This window comes from Anabrus simplex, chromosome 12, assembly GCF_040414725.1.
Source record: "Anabrus simplex isolate iqAnaSimp1 chromosome 12, ASM4041472v1, whole genome shotgun sequence".
In the NCBI taxonomy this organism is placed as follows: Eukaryota; Metazoa; Arthropoda; class Insecta; order Orthoptera; family Tettigoniidae; genus Anabrus; species Anabrus simplex.
This window is the reverse complement of record NC_090276.1, coordinates 2,263,431-2,289,610: the sequence shown is the minus strand read 5'-3', so window position 1 is coordinate 2,289,610 and position 26,180 is coordinate 2,263,431. Positions and strand designations below refer to the sequence as shown.

The window sequence follows — 26,180 nt, the reverse complement described above, 5'->3', positions numbered from 1 at the left end:
ATTTTGATGACCTAGACATGACGACAAAAAACCAGTCAGCGATCTGAAAGCTTTACCTCCAACAGGTAAAGCTGGGTATCTGTTCGAGCGTTGTTACGTGTAACAGCACGGCAGGTAATCGACTCTCGTTCCTCAGTTCTCGCGCGAACACTATCAGTACTGCATGTGCAGACGTAAACAGATACGTACACTTAAGAAAAAGGAAATTGCAACACCCTGAAGGCACTGACCGTTTGTGTTGATTTTCAAGGTATGGAACGATGCCATGCAGGTATGTAAATGATCAAAGTTTCAGACCCATTGGATTGTTGCTACAGGTCTCCCCACGTGATTGGTCAAGGAGGAATCAACTCCTGTATACAGACTCTGGTGTAGCGTAGTTGACTTGCAGTCTGTGCCCGTCAAACATACCTCGACGACAGAGAAGAGCACGCTATCAACAACTGTCGCCGTTTGAGAGGGCTCGGATAATTGGGCTGTGTGAGGCTGGATTATCGCTAAGGACTGTCGCTGCACGTGTTGGCCGACAGGCATCTACGGTACAACGTGTATGGCAGCAGTGGTCAAATGAAGGTACCCGCACTCGTAGACCTGGCACAGGCCCAGCGCGACAGACAACTGTGAGAGAGGATCGCCGTATCATTCGGATGGCCCGGATGGAACCCAATGCAACAGCAGCGCAAATTCGAGCAGCTCTGGCACCCCACGTTACACAACAAACAGTTGGTAATCGCCTGCGTGCAGCTGGCTTACGAGCCCGTGTCCCTGCAGAAGGTGTTCCATTGACCCCACAACAGCGACGTGAAAGGCTGGCCTGGTGTCCACAAAGATCGACGTGGGTCGACAAATGACATAGGGTCGTCTTTAGTGATGAATCGCGCTTCTGTCTTGCCTGCAGTGATCGCCGGATTCGTGTGCGCCGACGTACCGGGGAGAAGGGCCACCCAGATCTTATTGTCGAGAGGCACACAGGGCCAACACCAAGCATTATGGTCTGAGGAGCTATTGGCTTTAATGTGAAATCACAATTAGTGCTTGTTGAGGGCACTATGACTGCTCAACAGTACGTTGATAGGGTACTCAATCCAGTGGTTGTCCCTATGATGGCGAACATTACTAATGGGATGTTTCAGCAGGACAATGCCCAGGTTCACACTGCACGCATCTCCAGAGAAGCTCTCCACGACATCACAACCTTATAATGGCCCACCAGATCCCCAGACCTCAGTTCTATTGAGCATGTGTGGGACATGATGGGTCGACAACTGGCCAACCGTCCTCAGCCACCCACAACTCTGGAACAACTGACCCGTGCAGTGCAGTGCAGCAAGCATGGGCCACAATTCCTCGGAAGCGATCCAGGGCCTTATTGACTCTATGCCTCGAGGAATTCATCAATGAATTGCAGCTGGTGGTGGGCACATCCTCTATTGATTGTTGTCCAAACTTGTGGTCAGAGGGACCTGAAAGTGTAAACATCGAAGCACAACCGAACACTCGTGCTGCATGTTCAATTGTAGCAATGTAGCACCACTCCTTCCAGGTGTTGCAATGTCCATTTTCTTCAGTGTACATCACGCAAAGTATCCACAGTATCCTTGGGTATATTTTTTTTCGGCCATGAAGTCGAATTCCTTGAAAGCAAACCACTTGGATACGTAAACAGTACCTACATCTGTAGATAACGAGAGACTTCTTAATTCGGGACTTTTCTGTATGATGCCAATAAAGTTGTCATTTTCTTTAACTCTTGAACTAGCATTTTCATTTCCTCACCTATGTTCTTCCATGCGTCCTTGCGCGTACTTTTGTTGTGATAACTAGCACTTTTAGGATTCCACAAGATCTGTTATTGTGAATCAATTAAAAGATTATGTCATCAAAATCCTAGTCCTGGCCATTAGGCTGATGACATACCAAGTCGGCCTGTTGTTTTGAGAACTTTGTGCGCGCTCTAGCACCATGGATTGAATATATTCAGCTGGATTTGTATGGTGATTACATCAATGGTAAGCGTTCCTCTATTAGATTATTAACGCGCTACATGCATGAAGCCGATCATTCGGGATACGCGTTGGCTTTCCTGAGAATGGTTTCCCATTTTCACTTCCACGCAAATGTTGGGACCATTCTTATTCATAGACCACCACTTTACCCAATTCCATTCACCATCATTCATTTCACATTCGATAGTTCATGTCATGAAGGTCATCTCACCTCATCCCGGACCTATACAGAACATACAAACATATCCCACGTTATTCCATCTTAAGCAATGGGTCGGCGAACGAGGCTTCTCCACCACTGAACTTCTGTCCTTCTTCGATGCTTTTCAAACTATGTCCTCGCTGTTCAATGTTAATCTTCACCATGTCCGTGTACCTGAGGCTTGGTCGCCCTCTAGGTCTTTTGTTTTCAACTTTTAGGTCATACATTTGTTTCGGTAATCTGTTATGTCCCATGCGTCGCTGCACTGTTATTCTGTCCTGCAGTCTTACAACTTGAGCCTGCTTGTGGATTTCCTCATTATGGAATCTGTCCCTCCGTGTTTCACCAATTATGCTATGGACAAATCTCATTTCTGCAGCCTGGATTCTACTAACATCTTTATTTCTCATGGTGCATGTTTTGCAAATATAGGTCAGGATTGGTACGTAATAGGTTTCACATATGATTCTCTTGTATTCTGTTGCTATTTTTTTGTTCCATATTATGTCTTTAACTATTTTGTAAAAGTTACTACCTGCCTGATTTCTGTGGGAACTTTCCTTGTCTACAGAACCAGTATCAGAGATAACACTTCCAAGATATTTGAACTGATGGTTCATCTGTAGCTGTTTCCCCTCAATTTGAATGTGTCACATTGGTTGTCCGTATCTTTTAACGACTATAACCTCACTTTTCTCTTGGCTGAAGACGAGTCCAAATTCTTAAGCAGCTTCTGTCCAGGACCTCAAATCAAGAATTTTTTTTTCCACATTGATGCGCTGCATTTGCCACTTAAGTGGGTCTCGTCATGTGCTTTCGCATTCCACCGTAAGGACTGATGTCACCGAAGCGACAGTTTTATGTGAGAACAACTCTCAGATAGACCCCAAGTCATAGGAGTCCCAAAATAGGGCTGTCGCAATGTCAGCTTTGGCCCAGAACGGAGTCATGTGTGGTCTGACAATACTGCAGTTTCTCTTGCCTCATCTAACGTGGCGCTTGGCCGCATGTTCCGTGTGTCAGCAGCCTGAAAATAGCTCAAACATAACTTGATTCACACCAAGATACAAGATCTATCTTCTTAAATACAAGCCAAAAGATCAGATAACTCTAAAACTGGCTGGTAAAGAAAAATTGGTAAAGAAAAATTGTCAAAATTGTAGGACATTCATAAACTGTGGATTGCTGGTGGCCGACCACCTGTACAATATGTTCATCCAACTTCACACATGCGTGTGCAGTTAAGCACTCAACAGGCGAAGAGAGTCCACTTTCTTGGGTTATGCGAAGCAGTACAATATTTTACCTGTGAGTTTAAATTAAGATAGATGATGCAGGACCAACTGTGGGAATGTTAGGCTTTCTATTTACAAGAATAAAGATCCCAGGGATTCTGCATTCATCGGGGATTGTACAACAAAGTAATATTTCTAGCGTGGGCATTGCTGAGTTGATGATAGTGATTGTTTAAAGGGGTGTAACAACTAGATCATCGGCCCCTAATGCTACAAGATCCACTGACTAGAATCTGAAACGATCGATGATGAAAGAATGACCATGAATCCAAAACAATCAGTGGATACATTTCACAATACCTTATGAGATGATGGTTGTTGTCCAAAGAGGTCACCAGCCCCTCATAACGGTACTAATCACTGCCAAAGCAGAACCATTCTGTTCCTCCTATAGTTGAGCTGCAGCACTCTGCACCTATTCCCGCTCCTCCCAGGACGGTGGGATGCAGAGAATGGTAATGCTCCTAGTGTTCTTCACAATCGCAAGTAACGCCCACCTACGGTGTTCCTCATAAATGATACTAATCACAAGTAGCCAACATCCGTTGGTCACAGGCAGGGGATACCCTGGATGTATTCACCTGCCACACTGCCGAGAAATGATGATTCTATGAAGTCAGGCACATGATTCCTGAGTGGAATACCTAGTCTTCAATTTCATGTAGAAAGCACTTGATCTAGTCTCCTTTTCCTTCTTATTTTGCTAACGATATGAACCAACTATAAAGAAAGACATAATGGGATGAAAAACAACAACAGAGGATTGTTGCCAAGCTCTGAAAACAATCAGCACACAAAGACTCCTCGACTTCTCTTTCTCTTCTGTCGTCTTGTTGTATGTTCCTATCTTTACACAACTTGGTTTGACACTTGACAACAAACACGATAGACCATGGGCAGTACCAATGACACTACTCAGTAGTCTCGAGTCCTGCAATAACGTACGAGAGTGGATGTCCACAGGTCAGGAAAGTTAGGTTAAGGAACCTCTTGTTTTCTTTACTGACAATTTTCTTCTGGCTTTCACAATTAAGAAGAAATATTTTACACAAAAGAAAGACACTCCATGTTGTTTTAAATGTGAGTCATTTTATTAATCTTATGTGACCATCTATTTTTAACATTTTATTCTTTAAGGTGTCTACCATAAAATAATCCGACATGTACTACTAATAAATAATTTTATTTATAATTAAGTGCTTAGTCTAGATCAGGCGTTTCCAAATGGCAGCCCGCGATGGCTTTAACAAACAAATATTTTAAAAAATGAGGACAACTTACACAAAAAAAAATATATATATATATATATATATATATTGCTTAGCTCGTTTGAAAATATATTAATTTATATAACCTTTATACACCCAAGTCAGAACTAATTCATTTATTTCCCTTTATTTTTTTAAGTATTCACTCACTGGACAGTTGATGCAATACTTCATCGTTGCTGTAAGAAGCAATTTCAATTCTTCGTTTTTCTCTCAGTGCTGCACACTCAAACTATTCAGGCAAGTACATTGCTGCGCTCTTACAACTGTGTATCAGTGTTCACTACTCCCACCTTCTTTAAGTTGTGTTTTCACTACAATATTAATTTCAGTTTTTCTTTTTTCCTTGTCATTTGTCAGTTCATTTGAATTAATATTTGACGTTGGGTGGTCTCCTTCCAAATTCACTTGTCCTTGGTATAACTCCACTCTTTTATGGAACTGTTAAACAGTGTTTTAAGCAATTAAAATGATTAAACCTTCATTTCAATAGAACTATGCATATAATGTCATACACGTACCTCTGTTGTATTTGCAAAATTTTATGAAAATTGGCCTGTTATTAAAGTGCCCTCGACTCCTTACTAATTGCAAATCCCTGCTCTAGATGTATTAAAAGAGTGGACCAATTAAGAAAAATTTCTTTTTAACAAAGGTGTTAATGTAAAAAAAATCTTTCAATGTTGCTGCAGATAATAGGTTAACAGAAGAAGGGATATGAGACAGGTGGGAGAATATAAACTCAAATCACGCATCCACAATTAGGGAACAAAGGAGGTCTCCTTATCAAGTACTTGTCTGATTGCAAAAATATTCAGCGTCCATAATTGGGTGCAGAAAGCAACGTAATTCTATGTAAAAAAAAAACTAAGTCAGTTTTGTTATCTCGGCAGATACTCAGTTGCTAACTTTGATTATCAACATTACTGAAAGTGAAAGCAGATTTGCAAGTTGTTTGCCGACTCTTCGAGGCCATCGGGTGAGCAACCTGTGGCATCCTCACCAAGAGAGACGAATCAGATATCCACAAGATGAGGAGCCGAGGCAGGAAGCTAGGACCTGCGGCAGCCAGTAAATCGATCATGAGGAATATCATGCAGGCTAATTTTCCCACATCTACAATTTGACAAGAGAGCGAAAAGTGGTCGGAAATAGCCACTGATGGTGTGCATCAGCAAGTGTTGGCCTCCTTGTAAAAGAATGTTTCAAGTCTATCGAACAGTAGAGACAGACCGCTCTGTGTGCTCATCTTATTTCATGTTTCTGTACAAGACTGGAGCAATTCCCCTCACAATGAGCTTCAAGCTGGGCGACTCTGTGGCTTTGATCCCAGCTCCGTCTGTAGATTTAGTAGCATGTGGGTACGAAACAATACAAAACTGCATGCCATATCCTCATCAGATGTCATCAGGGCAACTTAGAACAATGTCAAAGTACTTGTTCCATACAGCCTTTTTCCCTTAGATGATAATTTGAACATCCTGCTACTTGTTTCACCTCAAGTACTCTTTGAATTTATTTTCATGTTATATCCATATGTTGTCTATTACTTGCAGCATTGTTCTTCACTCCCCGCTATTACTGTATTACTGCTTCGTCATCAGCAAAACAAATTGTATGTATTCTTAAAAAATGAAAATCAATCAAGCTGCAGAAAAGCTCCCACTTACGTTCAGTAGTATTCTGTAAGAAACTGAGCTGCCAGTATCATTAGATTGGTCTGTTCTGAAGTCAAATTACTGCTCCAGAGTGAAAGCTGGCTGGAGTGACACCTTATTCTTAACTTGAAGGAACAGATATCAAAGTAGGACATATTACTGGTATAAACAGACAGCGGCATACTCTCAACAAGGAGATAAATCCATGAATAAATCCGTACATGCAATGTGTCTTCGATGATGGGATCATGTAAAATGAATGTACATTACCTACGAGAATAAACAGCAAGACCAAGATGACGAGAGCTATACTCTGTTTCTAACAAGAGATATGGAACTAAACGACGTTCACAGTTAACACATTGCTGACCGGATGCTTGAGCTTGTCACATACCCTGTGGACCGGACATTTTTCTACTAAGCATACTAGGGTGCACTTGATTATAAAAACGTAAATAAATATTAAACCAGTCAATATTTTATCTTTAAAGTTGGTATGGGTACTCTCCAATGCCCCTAGTAATAGTGGATCTGCCTTTACAAAACCATATTCAGCGTCAATTCCTAACACATCATTAATGTTTACATCGTTGTCGCCGTCAGAATCACTTGAAAAAAAGTACACTAGGTAAATTACGGCCTGTAGAGGCTTGAATATCACTTCCGCTATCACTCTCACATTCAGTTTCCACTAATTCATTAGACTATTTCCAATTGAACGATCATTGCCATATAATTCTTCTAAAATATCGTCGTCAGCTAACACCGTACTCCGCGGGCGCTCCATCTTGTCATTGACTGAACCGGCAGAAAGAAAGTCGACGTTTCGAAACTAAATCAAAGAATAAAAGAGGCCATGAATAAAAGAAAAGTGGCAGATATACATCGACGATTTATTCTACTCAATGTGCACGTCCAAAATAGTTCAAGATACGGTCAAGAGATGTCACAGTAAGACCGAAAACAATGTCGTGAATAAAACCGAGATTTCTCGGGGCCCGTCACCCATGTGTTAATTTACAGAGGCTTGGAGACTGTAGATGTTTCTATGTAACCAGGTAGTTGTCAACCAATTGTTATGCCAGTTGGATGGTTCCTTGTTCCACACAGCTATCACACCCTAACAAGAGGTTCCTGCCATGCAAATAAAAAAGAAGTGCAGGATTCAAAAGCCTTTATTAAACACTCTATGATAAGCAAAAACATTTCTTCTACACAGCAAAGCTTCATCACCACTTGGGCCAGCTCTGAAACAGAGTATCATTCAGCTGTAAGGTGCACTTAAAGGAGAGCATATACTCTAGTTGTCACGTGCACTAACTTATGTTTTTTTTTTTTTTTTTTTTTTTTGCTAGAGGCTTTACGTCGCACCGACACAGATAGGTCTTATGGCGACGATGGGATAGGAAAGGCCTAGGAGTTGGAAGGAAGCGGCCGTGGCCTTAATTAAGGTACAGCCCCAGCATTTGCCTGGTGTGAAAATGGGAAACCACGGAAAACCATCTTCAGGGCTGCCGATAGTGGGATTCGAACCTACTATCTCCCGGATGCAAGCTCACAGCCGCGCGCCTCTACGCGCACGGCCAACTCGCCCGGTCTAACTTATGTTAGTGAACAGTCAAAACACAAACATTGTACTAGGAACAGCACTTGTACAGTGAATGAACAAACCTTGCTCCTCTGGCTGTTAAGATAGCATCGCAACTTCTTTCTTCTCCGTGATAATATAACCGAGAAGGTTCTTGGCCTACTGAGTGACTCCTGCTCGACCTGAGGGCCCACACAATAGGAGGCATTATTCTCAGCTTTCTACTCCTGCGCTGCTATTTCTCCAGGTAAGAGGCAGGGCTTCACTATTTGCACCGAGGTCTGAGCTAATGAGTATGGCCCACTGAACAATTTGCTGTTCTATTCCAATACATTAGTAGAACATGTCTTCCACAGCACAAACGTTACAGTACACAAGGGATCATGCTGACGAATCTAGTTTCCTCTAACAGAACCTCCTTTAAGATTTGTCGGCCACGTCTAGTAGAATTTTGAGGTATTTGATATGACTGATGATGCCCCACAGAAGGGGCGAAACATGTCTCAACTATTTTTAACGATGTTTAACTAATTGTTAACATCTTGTACTGTATTGAATAGGTTGAGTTAAAATAAATTTGTTATATTATTATAAAGGAAGATTCTTTCAATATGGAGAAAATGATTTTCATTACTTGTAATCACACCAGATCCTTCAAGATTATTGTCGTACATAACGTTGAATTGAGTGTGCGTGATCTCACAGAACAGGAAAGCATATTCTGAGAGTGATAAACAAAATATAAGGGCCAATAAAAAAGAAACGAGCCAGAGGCTCTAAAATAACAATCTGTACCGTTACCAGCACTGTCGAGACACTTGTCCAACCGCGACGCAAGGCGGTGAATGGCCGTCTGGGGCTGCGTTGTGAACCAGTTCCCATCATATTGCTTGACGTCTGTGTCCGAAGTAACTTGTTTGCCTCTCGGAGCCTTGTTTAGCTCACCTTAGATATTTTGGGTCGCAGTGACCCTGCATACTTCCACTGGAGACTTTGCCGCTTTCACTCAGGTTCGAAGTGATGACAGCACGTCTCATCTCCAGCGACCACTCGTGACAAGAACTCGTCCTCTTCCTTGGCACAGCACTGCAGATGTTCGACATGCTTCCTGTGCTGGTTGAATACTGCATTGGCTCACTTTTAGCGAAATTTAATTCTGTCCTTAACGATGGCGTGAACACTTCCGACCTCTGCTGCAATGGCTGCTACTAACTCGCCGGTCTGGCATAACGAAGCCATCCACGTCCGGGACAACAGCATCGGTAATGCGGTGTGGCGTTCCAGACCGCGCATCATCGGCCAACGACATCCGTCCTACCCTGAATCGCTTGTGCCACTCTTGCAATGGACATGCTGAGTACACTTGTGCCATTCTTCGATGAATTTTTGTTCCCCTCACTCCTGCTGTCAGGAAACGATCTTCTTTTGAAATCTCCATTTCACTGTTGTCAGCACGACTGGGAGCACCCATGTCCCCCCAGCGGCGGCGCTCTTATGGGGACAGCACCTTCTTCTGCATTACGTTCCTTTCAGGGGTTTTCATTTTATAGCCTCCAGCTTGTTTCTTTTTAATGGCCTTCATAATTAAAGAGCAGGGAGCAAAAAGCAGTAGCGCGTTGTGTTATCTGTCACTATGGGCGCAGGGGTGACATGTTCCCCAACAACTGTGTTATATGTGGATGCACTGGGAGGAACAAGAACTACAGGGTCATTTTCTATCTATTCAGGGGAATACTGCTCGCCCAGTCGCCTGTGCTGAAAACCTGTCTCCTGTAATGCAGCCAGTGTGTGTGTTCACACAAGATTTCCTGTATTTCATGAAGGTATTATGTATATATATGCTAACGTAATGAAAATGGCAGTGGAACAACACATTGAGCCCTACACAAGTGAACACTTTACTAAACTGAACCTTACACTCAAAAAGCTCTCAGCAGACTGCAACGGAGGGGAACTTGTGGTGCCGAGAAGCGCATTACGGCAAAGTGCTTGGAGGGAGACAGGCTCGCAGCTCGGGCGACCAAGTGAGCAGCAATCCCCTGAATAGATAAAAAAAAAGACCCAGTACATTAACACTAATCAGAAGGAAAAATGGAGAGCTCCATCCATTCAAAGAATGAAGGAATCAGCCTTGCAAGCAGTGGTTGGAAGAGAACAAGAGCTGACAAAGGGAGGTTGCATAGGAAAGATGAAACGCAGGAAGAGCCACACATAGAGGTTCACCGAAAACACCGACGCGCAGGGGGGGAACTGTACTGTACATGACCACCTTAAGGGTTAGATCACTTGAGCAACACCAATCCAATAGTTAGTAGAGTGTTCTCTACAACTACACAATAGTTACTTACAGTTCCTAGAATGCCACCAATGGCAGCACCTGCTTTGCCAAGCAGACCACCCGGACTCTTATAGGAAGAACCCGGTATATGCCCCGGAGGAGTGGGCTGCAAAATGGATGACACACACATAGACAACTACCACCAGGAGACACACATCAGAGAGTCAACATCTCAGTACGACATGAAAAGTTTTCTTACCACCTAAGTGCTTGCAGAGACTATCAAAAATTTGAGATTATTTCCTACTCTGTCACCAATTTTCCACATCTACAATTTTAATATTAGATAAAAGCCTGCCTTCAAAATAAGTTCTGAGCACGTTTCTTATCCATGGTGCTGACGTTACTATTCCGAACTTCTGAGCACTACATGGGAAACGCAATAAGTTGGGAACTTGCCCCCACGCTGTAAAACGTTTAAGTACCTAAAGCTTTAAGATACAATGGCAAGGGGCTACTAAATAATATTCTAACAATAATGTAGAAACGCTTTGCTTTTTTTTTTACCATTTGTTTTACGTCGCACCGACACAGATAGGTCTCATGGTGATGATGACACAGGAGAGAGCTAAGAGTGGGAAGGAAGCGGCCGTGGCCTTAATTTGCCTAGTATGAAAATGGGAAACCACGTAAAATCATCTTCAGGGCTGCGAACAGTGGGGTTCGAACAGACTATCTCCCAAATGCGTGCCCCTAACCGCACAGCCAGCTTGCCTGGTGTAAAAAATGTTTAGTAGTGTTGTGTTTTTTTGAAGGTATCTTATAGGGTTATAGAATTAGTGTTAGACGGACTGAAAGCGTTATTAACCGAGTATGTCCTCCTCCTTAACAACAACAAACATACCGAGACAGTTTCGTAGGCTTCTAGAACAATCCAAGAACAGGAAACAGTTACTATACTGCTCTAACAACTGCAGCTCCACAATCCTATCTGCATCCAGCTGTTTTACTTCACTTCAGGTTTTCCCAATTTTCAACAGTCTTCTCCAGATCAAGGCCGCGTCTCCATGCACTTTGTGGATTCCAATCCAGTACAGATCTTTCAACAGCTCCATGCAGCTTTCTTAGTGTGCAGGGCCAGTTCACAGCAGCTTTCTCCATGATGATTGTTGTTGTTTAAAGGGGCCCAACTGCTAGGTGATCGGTCCCTAATGGTACGAGAAAACCTCAAAATGTATCCACTGATTATAATCTAAAATAAATGATGAAAAAATGACCATGAATCCAAAACAGTCAGAGGATCAAATTCACAATTCCTTATTTTCAGAGACGTACGGAGGGGTCCAAAATCCAGGTCACTGATCCATCAAAATAGTAATCACAGGCAATGTAAACCCACAGTGCATCACACACAGTGGGATATGTGCATAAAAATGTAGAACATAAGTAAAAGCATAATATGCTTTCAGGAAATACTGGCAAGTTAAAGCATTTGCTTAAATTGATATGAATTAAGCTTTTGCTTGTGCTGACTAGAAAGTGCTACAAGTTTTTCCAGCATATGCTGACTTCTTAGAATATTCTAACTAGCATTTGCTAGTTGTGCAAAGCATGCTGGTTGCTGATATAGCTCGTTTCCATTTCCTGCAGTGCATATTCAGTGTTCTACGATGTCGGAGATGTCAGATGTAAATTATCACTTTATTTCAATGATCAAACAGTTACCAGGGTTGTCATTAATTAAATCGCAAACTCCTTTGATGAAAACAGCCAAATTACAAGCTGTTGAACAGTTACATGGGAGCTGTGAGAAGACTCTTGGGGAGCAATTTACAACAAATCTGGTGGGAAAAAAAAAAGACGACCAAAGTAAAAAAGAAGAGTGACGGTAACACTACAGGAAATAGGAAGATACAGCTGAAGAAATTGTAATTTTCTTCTTGTGGATTTTGAGGGTTTCAGTAAGGAGATAGCAGCCAAGCTACAAGTCCGTAACATGAATCACCCAGCTCCCGCTCCTTCATACACACGTGAATTCTTAAATATGCGACTGTCGTGAACAGAACCAGGCCAGCTAGCATCAACTCTTGTAAAAAGTTTGCTTGAATTGCTGGTTGCTTGTACATTGACAGAAGCAAAACTTTTGCAGGTGATGTATTCGTTGCCGTGTAGTCGTGGCTTTAAAATTGGTACGTGTGTACAGTCAAGAGTACCGATCATAAAGCGTTGCTGCCACTCGTCTCTAGCTATGTTGATTTCTTGTGGCCGTGACGGAAATTTTATCCAGTGATGTGCTTTTTGATAAATTTCCTCGCTGTGAAATCAATGGTTCTATTAATAGTACTTTGATGCACTCGCTATCTTCTCCGATCCCAACGTGGAAACCCGGATCACTAATAAAATAAAGAAATACCTGCATTCGTTCCTTCTATATTAACGCACCACCACATGTCTCGTCACTTTCAACATTTTCTTCATTAGATCTATACAAATATTTATACGCACGTTCATCACTATTCCGCCTGGGATTACAGAGTTTCCTGCGTTAGTTATTCACAATTTGCACCAGTAAATCAAGCAGACTGAGACTGGCTTGGTAAATCTAAAGCAAATGGTTGCATGGTACTAGCACATGCTAGGTTTTATTCATGTATAATTCAACATTTGCTGGACTTCATGGTACTACCCATTCTGAACACAGGGGAACCAACATATTCCAGCACAGCGAATGGCACATTTCCTCGCATGGACACTAGTCCGTGCAGCCCTGTGCCCATCCCCCTCCCTCAGTGGGATGTGCACAATGGTTGCAACCACAGGCAATGCCCAGATCCATGGTGTTCCTCACGTAATGGTACTAATCACAAGTAGTCCCATGTTTTTAAATCCATCATCCCTTGGTCGCCTCCTCCAACAGACAGGAGATACCGTGGGCGTATTCTTGATCGGCGCCCCCCACCCACAGGGGGTCAGGGTAAGTCTCACTTTCACGGAGCACGGAGGTTCTAGTTTACTAACCACAAGCAGTGGGACTCCTGAATAAGCCTGTTAGCGCTTTTATTTTGCATTCCAGTCACAAATGTATTCTGTGTTGAGTGACTTGTGAAACTGCTTACCAACAAAGACAAAATTATAATCCTTCAGCAAGTTAATCCGTAGTGCTAGCGAACGGGTGCAGCCAAGTTTTATAGAGCCAAAGTCATTCTCTCGCACATGGCCGAGTTTTACCTCGTATAATTTATGGTCGAAGAGTATGACCAGAAAATGTTTAATACTCCACTGGTCTGAAATATAAGGCTACAAATAACATTTGTTTTAAAAGGAGTGTAATCTGCATTAATGTGTTTATACTTCTAGTCTGCAAATGTTTTCATATTTGTTGTCAGGTGTTTTTCACATTTTTGGAAACTGTACTCTAGTTTTCACTGAACCCACACATTACATGATGTAAAATGCACTGGAGTTGAAAAAAAAAAGCTGTTATGTATTTTCATGTCCCTGTTGGATAGTTTTTATTTCTGTACTCAACAGTAAGTTTTCTCACTTAACATTTTCTCTTTCCTTGCCCCTGCAGAAACTTCGTAATTCTATTGTGCGGCTCGTCGTCCACTTATCTGTCCAGTGTTCTGGTCTTCAGACTGCAGCCAAGTGTCAGAATGTTTATCACGCAACACTTCACTCTTCATGCGGCAATAGAAGAAAGCTGAATACAAACATTTTCATTATAAACTCTTGTGCCTCTAGTGTTCAGTATGTCACAATCCTCTATTCGTAACTTTCTCTGTGGCCTCGTTTAGTTCTATACCTCGTATCTTTAGAAACCGAGTCTAACCATTGTCGTCTTGGTCTCTTACCCTCCATAACAGAGTCCATTATCCTCCTCCATTCGTCTTACATGACCCCACCACCGAAGCCAGGTTATACACACAGCTTCAAGAGTTCATTCCTAACCGAGCCTTTATATCCTAATTACAAGTACACTCCTGGCATCGTTTGTACCAGCTATCATTCTCGCTACTTTCATGTCTTATTTCTAACTTAAGAAAAAGACATCCGAGTCCCACCCAGCTTTCACTCCTGTAAAGGAAAGTTGTCTGAAAACAGATGGGTGTATATAGAGGTAGATAATTTCATCCAGGAGTTTATTTTTTTCCTTACAGAAGAATACTGTTGATTGCAACTGCGAGCTGTACTGCACCTTTCTGTACACATGCTACATATGTGAAACTATCTACCTGTTCAGCTGGATAAATACAGAAGAAATATCTCTGTATCAACTATGGGGGCATCCAATTAACGAGCTTTCTCCCTAGTGTCCGTCTCTGATCGTAAGATAGCAGACAGTCCTATTTTTGAACAGCAGAAGAAAGTCCATACTGTACTCAGTATCCAGTGAGGCCATCATCCTGCTTCAGCGAACGTCTATGAATTGACAGTGTTAGAGCTAGTAATAAAGCCATTAAGCAGCACACAAAGCCAAGACACAGGAGTGGCTTCAAGCCAATGTTCCAGCTGATTGGCCTTCCTCCAGCCCAGACCTCAATCCCTCAAGATTCAAGACTGTGGTCTGCAAGAAGCCTGAAGCGCTCCCTGGTGAAAGCAGTCTGGAATTTCCCTTAGTAGATCGTGTGTGCTACCACAGATGACTGGCCACCCGTGTAAAGGCAAATGGCGACCATTTTCAGAAGGAATGGCTTCTATACGTTCACAAATACATTACGAGGAGAATATAATACCTGGACATGACTCAACCGGTGTACTCTGTAGAAATTTCTGAAAGATACACCCATACAGCGAGACTGATAGCGGCACCTTGAGATGTGTGGTAAGTTTCAGGTACCACGCTCAACAGCGAGTGATGCAGGGAAGCCAACATAATGAACACAAAAACGCTATGTGTGTTGAAGTCAAACTGGCAAGCTACATACCCTCAGTACTCAGATGTTTGTACTTGAATTTAAGCTCTGGAACTGAACCCTCACCACACACCAGGCTAGTCTTTTCACGGTCTGAACTTGATCCACCGATTCCAGTTCCCCGAAGCCTGTAAGGCAGTATGCTATCCAACCCATGGCAACAATTTTAACAGTTTTCAACCGGCCTTCCTGACTTAACATGCCAAAGTAGTTGTGCACAAAGCGGAAAGGTGTGTTGAAATGGGAGCGATTGCAATTTAATGGCTAGCCAAAATCCATCTGAACATGTCTGGGACGACTTAAATCTCTGATCGACAGACAACCTCTTCATCCCAGAAGGGTAAAGGCTGTAACAGCTTCAACATAGCAGCTTCAGTGCCTGGTCGTTAATGTAGTGCCGTAACGACTATGCCTACAACAATACTGTTGATACAGAAGCAACAAACTGAGGAAGCTGGACTATACAAGGACCTGTCTAAAGGTAACCGGTGAACAGGAAGTTGCTGAAGGATACTCGCAATAACAACACCATTCATGACTTTGTACCACATTTATTACAGCACCACCAACATACATAAACAGAAGTCACCAACTTCATACACAATTCATGCACAACAAATATAAAATCTACACACAAGATTCCATGTCCTTTTCAGTACTGGCCAAGTTTGAAGCTCCCTCAATTGAGACCCTGAAGCTCACACAACACAATACTGTCATATCATAGAAGTTCACTAATTAATCTCGAAATGCACCATTGTGAGCATACAAAGGAAACTCAATAACCTTACCAACTAACAATTCAAATTTGAACTCATTTTGTGTGAAAAATACTGAAGACTTATCATAATGTGACATTCACACTCTGTTCACATGACTGTGCAATCCACAACACCCAGTAACCACTGACAATTCTGAGACACACCTGACAGTCTCCTTGACTTGTCGGTGAACCAGAAAAAAATATATCTCTCATCAAGTGGTTGTGAAACATCTCAAATGGACCCCATAATCCTCACAGTGAATAGCAAAGCATAGAGATAAGCTTGTGAATATTTAAAGATATCACATTCCACTCTGTTCACAAACACAATACACCTTATTAGTGAGAATGGAGCCCTAAGATTGGCAACAGAATTTTCATCATTGAAACCTGGTAGAAATGTTGGCTTTCAGTTAATTTGGAGATCATCTCCACTGCCACATAAGGACTCTTGAGATAAGTAACTTATTTTATAACAGTAAAATTTTGCAGTTACAGTAAGTGTGATCACTAAAGTTTCAATTTCAACTTTTATATTAATTAACTTATAATTATGAAAGGGTAAGATGTACGCTATCCGATGAAAAGTATCTGGACGCCCCTCTGTGCAGCTCAGGGCTCGGTGATGTTCAGGGAATTCTGCAACTTTGCAGGTAGAACTGATATTTTCGCTGCCACATAATTAAGCAATCGGGCAGGGCCATTTACATGCTTCTCAAGCCGAATATCGGGTGCGCGATGCAAGAACAAAACTCCACAGTGGTCTAAGGACTGCACTGCTGGTGAATGCTAAGAGCAACCACTGGTGTCTGGACAACCAGAGACACACCATGTGACAGTCTGAAGGGGACAATGTGGGTGTGGACATAGGGCTCAGTGCTACAGATCATATTGAAGGCTGCTGTCTGTTCAGGGACTGGGCAGAACTGAGCCTCAAACTCACTTCTGGGATGAACTGGAACACTAAGTTCCAGCAGAGTTCAAACTATACAGAAGCCCCCCTTGTATTTGTGTCCCCACTGGGCCGTATATCCAAGCGTGTCCAGATACTTTCAATTGAATAGTGTATGTGGAGAGGTGAGCAACATGAAATCTGCTGTTTGTGAGAATATACGTACCACAAGCAGCATGCAAACTAGATGTTCAAGTTGAACAAGAGAAACACATGCAAGCATTAGGAACACATGCTTGGGTCTGCCAGAGAAGGACAACATTACTGAACAAGGGCCTACTGCATCTCTAAAGAAAGTAAGAGTTGAGAACTTCAGATCTCCGACTTAGGCAGTGAAAGTGATGCTGCATGCACTACTTATCGTGATGGCCTGACAACGCTACTAGCACAAAATGTATATTTTGATGGTGTCTTTACTATGTCTCTATAGGAATACACATACAAGGAGAATTTAACAGATCAGAACAAAATTGGGTCAGATATCTCTGCACGCCATAAGTTACCTCATGACATAGCCTGGTTAAGGGGAATATAATTTAAATTACTTCGAGAGCAAAATACATTTGTATTACAGCATACGGTAAGTATTTAACTTATTATACAGTGTGATGAAATATATAAATATTACCATGAAACTCTTGTTGAGGAGAGGTGTCTTCATACCCAATGCTAGAATCCCACCATGCCGTCCCCCCCTGAAGAAACTCTCGATATTACCCAAAACTCACCGCTGAACACCCACTACCCTGCATGAATTTTACGAAGCTCCCATAATTCAACAGTTTGCCTCGCTAATGAATCCTAACAACCTCGAGTGCATTGCAGGCATCAGCAATTTGGGCCAATGACAGGGGCTTTCTGATTTATTACACCAATGGGTTGTCACTAACCAGGATGTGTGTAAAGCGTAACAGTTGGTAGCACATGGTCCTCAACTATCAACAAAGGAGCATCACTCTGTGGCCCACTCGTGTTCTAGGACCATACAAACAATATTAGCCTCACTTTATGGTAAAAATGGGGATATGAGCAATATTTCATGGTTACTAGAATTTAAAAAAAGGGGCTTCTTTTATTTAACAGAGATATTGGATCTGCAAAATTATATATCAATCATTTGCATTTAGGACTTGCCAAGGTGGCAGATCCCCTATCAGTTACTTACAGAGCCTTCCCTTAAACCTTTTCAAAGGACATTGAAATTTGTCGAACATTTCCCTTGATAAATTATTTCAATCTCTTACTCCTTGTCCTGTAAGTGAATATTTGCCCCAATTAGTCTTCCCTACCTTTAAAAGCTCTCCTCAAGCTTATTTCTCTAATGTCATGCCACACCATCTTTCCACCTACAGCCCAGAACATGTCACATAGTCCTTATTCCCAGTAACAATACTTGCTGCTTTCCTGTGCATATAACTTCAGTATACCCCATAAAAAGTTCACTTTGAATCACCATAACACACAAGAGATAATCATATTTCCAGGGCAGTTGTAACAACATTCTACTTCTTGTCATTCTGAATGTCCACAGCGTCTGCGAGTTCAGTTTTCCGACCATCTGTTTCACAAACTTAAATGATGAAATTAGTGATGTGGAATTCGGACTCAAAACGTATTCAATTTTCAGATGTGATAGGTCGTCTTTAACGAGTGCGAAGGCATCTCATCTCCGTATTAACAAGACGTTTAAACCTCCTCTGATACCGTGCATTAACACAGTTGAACAGTTGTTTGTGTCCCTGACTTTTAACACCACCCAAGTCTCCTGTCCAAAAATATTTCAAACATTGCAGTGCTGTTGAAAAAATTATGTCAAATCTTGACAACCATTTATTGCTCATTGTTGGTGACTACAATCTACCACGCCTTAATTGGATAGTAAATGAAGAAACATCTTCTGGCCTTATGTCAGTAGGTAACCACACTATGCAGTCCAGTTTAGTTATACACACTTCTTATCTCTGTTTAAATCAGTTTAATGCTATTCCAAATTTTCTGAATCACTTTCTAGATTTGGTTTTCAGGAACTCCAGTTCCATTGAAGTAAAATCTAGTAATGAAAGCATTGTCCCCCTCGATAGACACCACCCAGCATTAGAGATGTCTTTACCTATAAATGAGCTATACAATTCCTTGCCTGCTGATAGTTTTTATTTTGACTTTTTAAATGGTGACTATAATGGACTAAATTATTATCTGTCACAGTTCAGCTGGAAGGAGATGTTTCAAAATGTAACAATTGATAAAGCAGTAGAAATCTTCTATTCAGTACTACATTATGGCATGGAACTTTACATCCCTATATGGAATTTTAAGATTCCCAAATTTCCAAAGTGGTTTAACCATAAATTGAGGTCCCTGATTATTGAAAAGAAGAAAGCACACAAGCGATACAAAATATCAGGTCTCAATAGTGATTATCAGCATTTCTCGAAATTAAGAAATAAATGCAAGTCTGAATCTAAATCTTGCTATACAATGTATGTCTCCAACTGTGAACGAAGTATTACTTCCAATCCACAGAAATTCTGGCAATATCTAAGTTCTAAAAGGTCATGTAACAATATTCCTTCAACAATGCATCTTAATGAAGTTACAGCAGATACTGAAGAAAATATTGTCAATCTTTTTGCTAACCATTCTTCATCTGTTTATTCTTCTTATCAGAATAGTAGTAGTATGTCATATGATTATCCTTTCTCTGTCAATCTATCAGTTATAAACATTAGTAAGGCAGAAATTTACAACAAACTGATATCTCTGGAATTAAAGAAAACTGTCGGACCTGATGGTGTTCCAACGTACCTGCTCAAGTACTGCTCATTTATTTTATGTGAAGCACTCTTATCTGTTCAACTTATCATTAAACCAAGGTGTTTTTCCAGTGAAATGGAAGAAAGGATTTGTTAGTCCAGTTTTCAAAAATGGTGATAAAACTGACAAAACAATATAGACCAGTTATAATCTCTTCTCATATTTCCAAAATTTTTGACTCAATAATTCTTGACAAAATCACACCTCTCTTTAGACACATCATCATTGATGAGCAACATGGATTCTTTTCAGGAGGGTCAACCTGTAGCAATCTTCTTTCATTCTATCCGTTCCTCTTGGATGCAATAGAGAACCACTCCCAAGTGGACTGCATTTATACAGACTTCTCAAAAGCTTTTGACACTGTCGACCACGATATCTTGCTGCAAAAACTAACAGGCCACGGAATTAATGGGCCTCTCCTCACATGGTTTGAATCGTACCTTAAAAATTGCCTGCAGATTGTTAAAATAAGGGATCATTTTTCTGCACCTATTATTGTTACCAGTGGAGTTCCTCAAGGGTCTCACCTTGCGCCCTTACTTTTTACTCTCTACATAAATGACATTAAAAATATACTTAAGAATTCTGAATTGCTTTTGTTTGCTGACGATGCAAAAAATTTTATGCAAATTAATAGTCCACTTGATTGTTTAAAACTTCAAGAAGATTTACATCATCTGGAAAAGTACTGTATTCAAATTGGGTTGAAACTTATTCATGAGAAATGTAAAATAATATCGTTTCTTAAAAACAAGAAGAAAATATCATTTCAGTACAAATTTAGTAATAACATTCTAACTCTTGTTTTACAAGTTAATGACCTTTGTGTTTTATCCAGTTATAACCTATCGTTTAATGAACATATTGAAAATATTTGTAAGAAAGCATTTCAAAGATTGGGTTGCATTACTAGATATTCGAGAGAATTTTCAAACTTAGCTACCTATCGATTGCAGTATGTGTCTATGGTACACCCTATACTAGAATACTGTACACCTGTTTGGAACCCTTCTCATCAGACCTCTATCCATAGATTAGATTCAGTACAACATAAATTTCTTCATTTATATCCATTTAGAGCAGGATTCTCCTATGATAATGTTGATTATACATCCTTACAACAGTCCTTAAATCTGCATAGCCTGTCACAACGCCGTGAATTATTGGATACACACTTCATTTTTAAATTGCTTCATTCCTTGGTGAATTGTCCACAACTTGCAAATTTAACGTACATGTACCAGACAGACGCACAAGGTTCAAGAATACACAAATTGGCATAGAACTAACTACGCATTCAATGGGCCAATTGAACGAATGTCAAGATCTCTAAAAAAAAAGTGGTTAATGATGTATTTAACTGCTCATTGTCAAAATTGAGAAATCACTTACATAATCTCCAGAATTGACTATTACTTTCCTGTGATTACTTGTAATATAACCTGTGTATATATCTGTACATATTTTCCTACTTATACTCCACTGAACTTTCTTTTTAGTGCGTTTTGTTTATTCTTCTCTACTGTTATGTAAAATGGTATTACCATAAATAAAGTATTATTATTTCTGTAGTGTTTGTACACAAACACTCAGGGCTATGCTTTGCTATTGTATTTCATTTCATTTTGTATTTTTCCGTTCGGTGCAAGGTACTTTCTTTTATATATATATTTAATTGATTATATATAAAAAAATTTATTTTTATTTTTGCTAGTTGTTTTACGTCGCACCGACACAGATAGGTCTTACGGCGACGATGGGACAGTAAAGGGCTAGGAGTGGGAAGGAAGCGGCCGTGGCCTTAATTAAGGTACTGCCCCAGCATTTGCCTGGTGCGAAAATGGGAAACCATGGAAAACCATTTTCAGGGCTGCCGACAGTGGGGTTCGAACCCACTATCTCCTGAATACTGGATACTGGCCGCACTTAAGCGACTGCAGCTATTGAGCTCGTTTTTTTTTTTTTTTTTTTTTTTTTAGGAGAGTGGGTGTGTACATATAGCATCTTCACTTAGTTATGGAAAATTAGTAATGACGTATGGGAAAATTTGCCGGAAGATGAAAGTGACGGATCTGACTGAGGTTACTGAGAATGAACAGACGGATTCAAATAAGACTTGGAATGAATATTGAATTTTCACGACTGCATTGTAATCGAAACAGACTTTCAACCTATTAGGTCGTGTTACGTACATTTAGTACATGCTGAAGAGATGTTAAATACAGAACAAAAATGGCCAACCAGACACCAGTGGGATCCGAACCCACAACCTCCCGATTTCACGTTGGTTGCTCTACCAATTGAGCCTGGTGTCTGATTGGCCATTTTTGTTCTGTATTTAACATCTCTTCAACACGTACTAAATGTACGTAACACGACCTAATAGGTTGAAAGTCGGTTTCGAAGACTTGGAATGTTTATCAGCTATTTCTTCGCAACAATATCGGAAAGTGATGACGAACCTACCATAACAACATGGTCTAACAACACACCTCCAAATAATTGCATGCCAATATATTTTCAAGAATATAACTCTCAGAGTAATGAAACCTTTGCTAGAGCATCACAGATATTGACAATCTGTATATCTCAGTTGGTGACATGTTCCAGTTTTGTGTACTTATGATCGGAAGTTTCATTATTATTATTATTATTATTTTGAATTTAGAAATTACACGTTTTGAACAGACTGTACATTTTTCTAGTCAAAACATTTGTGTAATTTTGTGTCACCACGACAATCCTCAGTGTATTAGCTTTATGCAGGTGTATAGATTTCATACCTTGCAGATATTTTGCATTTTATTTAGACAGGATTTTACATCGCCAGTTCAAGGGTTAAAGGGAAATTAAATTCAGAAAGATCAACGGAAAACTAACTGCGCATAAATATCGTAAAAGCAGATTAGTGTATTTTTATTTTGAGAGTTAGTACATGTGTCATGCCAGTTCTGTGTTAAAGGGAACTTTACAAGTCAAGGGACCTTTAGTGCAACCTGAAGCACAAAGATAGGACATGCACTGATAAGGGTGTGCCTTACAATGATCTCACTCTAATGAAAGGTACTCCACAAATACTGAATATGACTGTTGGCTTACTTTTCTGTTATTGCCCTGATTATCTAACCTTTTTCATCTGAATTAATATTCATTGTATGTTTTTTTCCCCTTTTTCTCTCTTCATCCAGCTTTCTTCTCATTCCACATCAAGACTGAAAATCTGTCAAAATGGCCCTTCAACAACTTGTGAAGCAGAAATGAACTTGTCAGGAGACAATAATACGGCAGAGAAACTGATCTCTTGAGTGATATATGAACAAGTTTTAATTCATCTTTTCAGGTTAACACCAGACTACCAAAATCCTAAAACCTCCACCAGGTGGGATGCGAGTGTCCTGTTACTTATCCCACTAGGGAAGAATGCTGATGTGGGACCGATGAAGAGAGAGCACGTTTCTCCATACGCACTGGCTATGTAGGAGAGACTGCTTCCGTTGTTTCAGAGTTCAGTCCACCGGGCGAGTTGGCCGTGCGTGTAGAGGCGCGCGGCTGTGAGCTTGCATCCGGGAGATAGTAGGTTCGAATCCCACTATCGGCAGCCCTGAAAATGGTTTTCCGTGGTTTCCCATTTTCACACCAGGCAAATGCTGGGGCTGTACCTTAATTAAGGCCACGGCCGCTTCCTTCCAACTCCTAGGCCTTTACTATCCCATCATCGCCATAAGACCTATCTGTGTCGGTGCGACGTAAAGCCCCTAGCAAAAAAGAGTTCAGTCCTCTTTTGAAATAAGAGTTGCCAAGAGTCACGGGAAGAGGTGTCCCATGTGCCATGTACGGCCACCGTTCGTTGCAGCTAGCTGCGGTGTAGCTAAGCAGTCTGTCCCAGACACCAGACGCGAGTTAACCAGCCCTGAACATGGGAGAACCATCGGCGCACGGGTCTTAGCATTGCGGAGGTTACACGCGAATTCGGGTTTTTGAGGTCTATGGTGTCGAGAGTGGATCTTCAATATCAGAGAGAATGTTACAACCCGTGTAAACCGCTGCAACAGAAGACCACACGTGTGTAACGAAGAGACATCACGTTGCCTCCACAGACACATACTAGGCGCTCGACGGGCTACTGTGATTTAAAGATAAAAATTTCATAATGTTCCGTATTGAACTGTATCACAATTAAATTGAAACAAGAAATAAAGTGGTTCAACCTATTCAATACAAGTAAACAAGAAATGTTGTTACATTCTTATTTGGTTAAAAGTGGTACTGGTTTCGACCACCAACCTGGGTCATCATCAGACGATGCATAGGACTGAGGAGAAGAATGGGTTCTTCTAACAACTTTGAAGAAATTCAGGAGTAAGTCTATATCCTTTCCTAATTTAGCAATGTTGATCTTTAGGCCCATGTAAGAGAAGGCTTTATGTTTAGCTTCGTTAGCTTGTGCACTTAAAGATACAGTTCAATACGGAACATCATGAAATTTTTATCTTTAAATTCATGAAGTCTCCCAAGATGAAGACCATCGTAGTGCCACACATTGCCACTTCTCCTCGATTTGACAAACTATTAAGTTCTGGAAACTTCCAGGGATGACCGCAGCTGAGCCTGCCGACCTCTCTTGTTCTTCTCTGACTGCCAAGGCATTCGGCTTTTGAGGCCTTTCTTCCTATTTCAATCAACAGACTGACGACCTTCAAGACTAACGCAAGCAATGGTTCTACACAGCAGAGGTTTTCATGACAATTCACTGAGGATGGCAACACTATAATCGCATCTTGGAGAAGTAATTTAATGTGACGGAACTTAACATATGCCACTGGCAAAAGAAGAAACTACCTACATCAGTTTCAATTAAGTTTGGTTTAATAATACCACACACATCTCTCTCAACTCCTGGTTTTTAAACTCGGGTTCTCAGTAAAAAGTGAGTAAATAACTTAACAAATACAGCCGAAACTGGTTAGGACATTTTTGTGGGGACTGAAAAAAATAAAGAGGGAATGTCTTAACAAATGAAAAACGATTACGCTGTTAAACTTAAGGTAAGGTTTGCACGTAAAATAATTACGATAAAACAAGGAAGGAAGTGTTTGCAGTTATAATTAACTGAAATAAAGAAAATACATTTTAAGAGCATCGGCATAATAAAACATCAAGGAAAAGCGAACTATACACATTGCTTACAATTATGTTGAATGTAATCGTAGGGATGTCCAACATTTGGGTGATTTGCACACATTTCAGGCGTGGATTAGCATCCGCTTTCTCAATAAACTTTAATTTTTCATAATTTGTAGATTTCTTCTCCATGAATGTCCTGAAAACCACTATGCATGCATACAGCAGGCCTAATTTACGTACGTTGTTACACAATTCACTTATGAACGTAAAATGAACCACGAGCACATCACACTCCTGACTGTTGCGTGATCCAAACACACACACGTCCACAACAAAGACTGGCTTGACACTCCGTGCAACTGTATTCCGGGGCCAAATTCTCACAGCGTGGCCGTGAATGCTAATTTAAATTTCTTAAGCACGTATTTAATAAGACACGGGCCAGGCCTTTGGAATAACAACATACTAAACAGTGAAACGCACTAGAGAGGGACGCCTTAACCAGTTTCGACTGGAGACATCACAAACCTGGGAGTTAAACAGTGTCAATGGGTGGTGCAAGAACTGCAAGGAGTGCACTAAAGAGATTACAAGAACAGAGTGTTAATATCGAAACACTGGCAAACTGATCGGTTGACTCTCCGACATGTGTTACTCTACAACTAGCACATAGAAGAGAACACACAGCAAACAAAATGGCCCATACAAATAAGCAAAGCCCCACTGTCACACACAGTCCCTTCAACTAAGCCCAAAATACACTGCATTTACTTACAATATAAACACATGCATGCAATTTCCCTCCTTCATCAATAAATGTTATGTGCAGAACTGAAACAAGATCACAGATATAGCAAAGAGCAGGCCAATAATAACTTTAACAACTTAGCCTGCTAAAATGCTAAGAATGCTTTCCTAATACCAGATCTAAAATATATTATAGTTACATAAAACTGATAGTAAATTTTTTTTACAAATATCTCACATGAAATAGTAAAGGGATTCATTTTTACATTCCCACATACCGGTATTATACAACTATGAAGAATAACTTATAAAGAGATCAATAAAATGAGATTTTTTCAGAAGTATGATAAGAAAGACAAGAAAGGACAGTAGGAAAGTAGGACATCAGGAAAGAAATGTGAGTGGAAAAGTTTTATGAGAAAATGGAGAGGAATGAACTTATGTTTTGGACATGTTAACAGGATCGAAGAGGGCAACTGTGTTCAAGCAGAGGAAGATGGAAAGGCGCCATAAATATCCCAACTCGGGAGGAGCTGGAAAAGGGAAATGGATGAGGATTAAACAGA

The 26,180-nt window shown here is 40.8% G+C and overlaps 1 protein-coding gene across 2 annotated transcripts in view; it reads right to left on the bottom strand.

Annotated features, from left to right (window-relative positions):
• The window catches only part of LOC136884331 (galectin-9), a 69,463-nt gene that overhangs the window by 26,410 nt on the left and 16,873 nt on the right, over positions 1-26,180 (bottom strand). The window contains exon 6 of one of the 2 annotated variants that reach the window (XM_067156429.2): positions 10,366-10,461. The exons of the other annotated variant lie outside the window; for it this stretch is intronic. Within the exon in view, the coding sequence (XP_067012530.2) occupies positions 10,366-10,461 (96 nt within the window). The remainder of the gene's footprint in view (positions 1-10,365; positions 10,462-26,180) is intronic. 2 annotated transcript variants of the gene reach the window in all.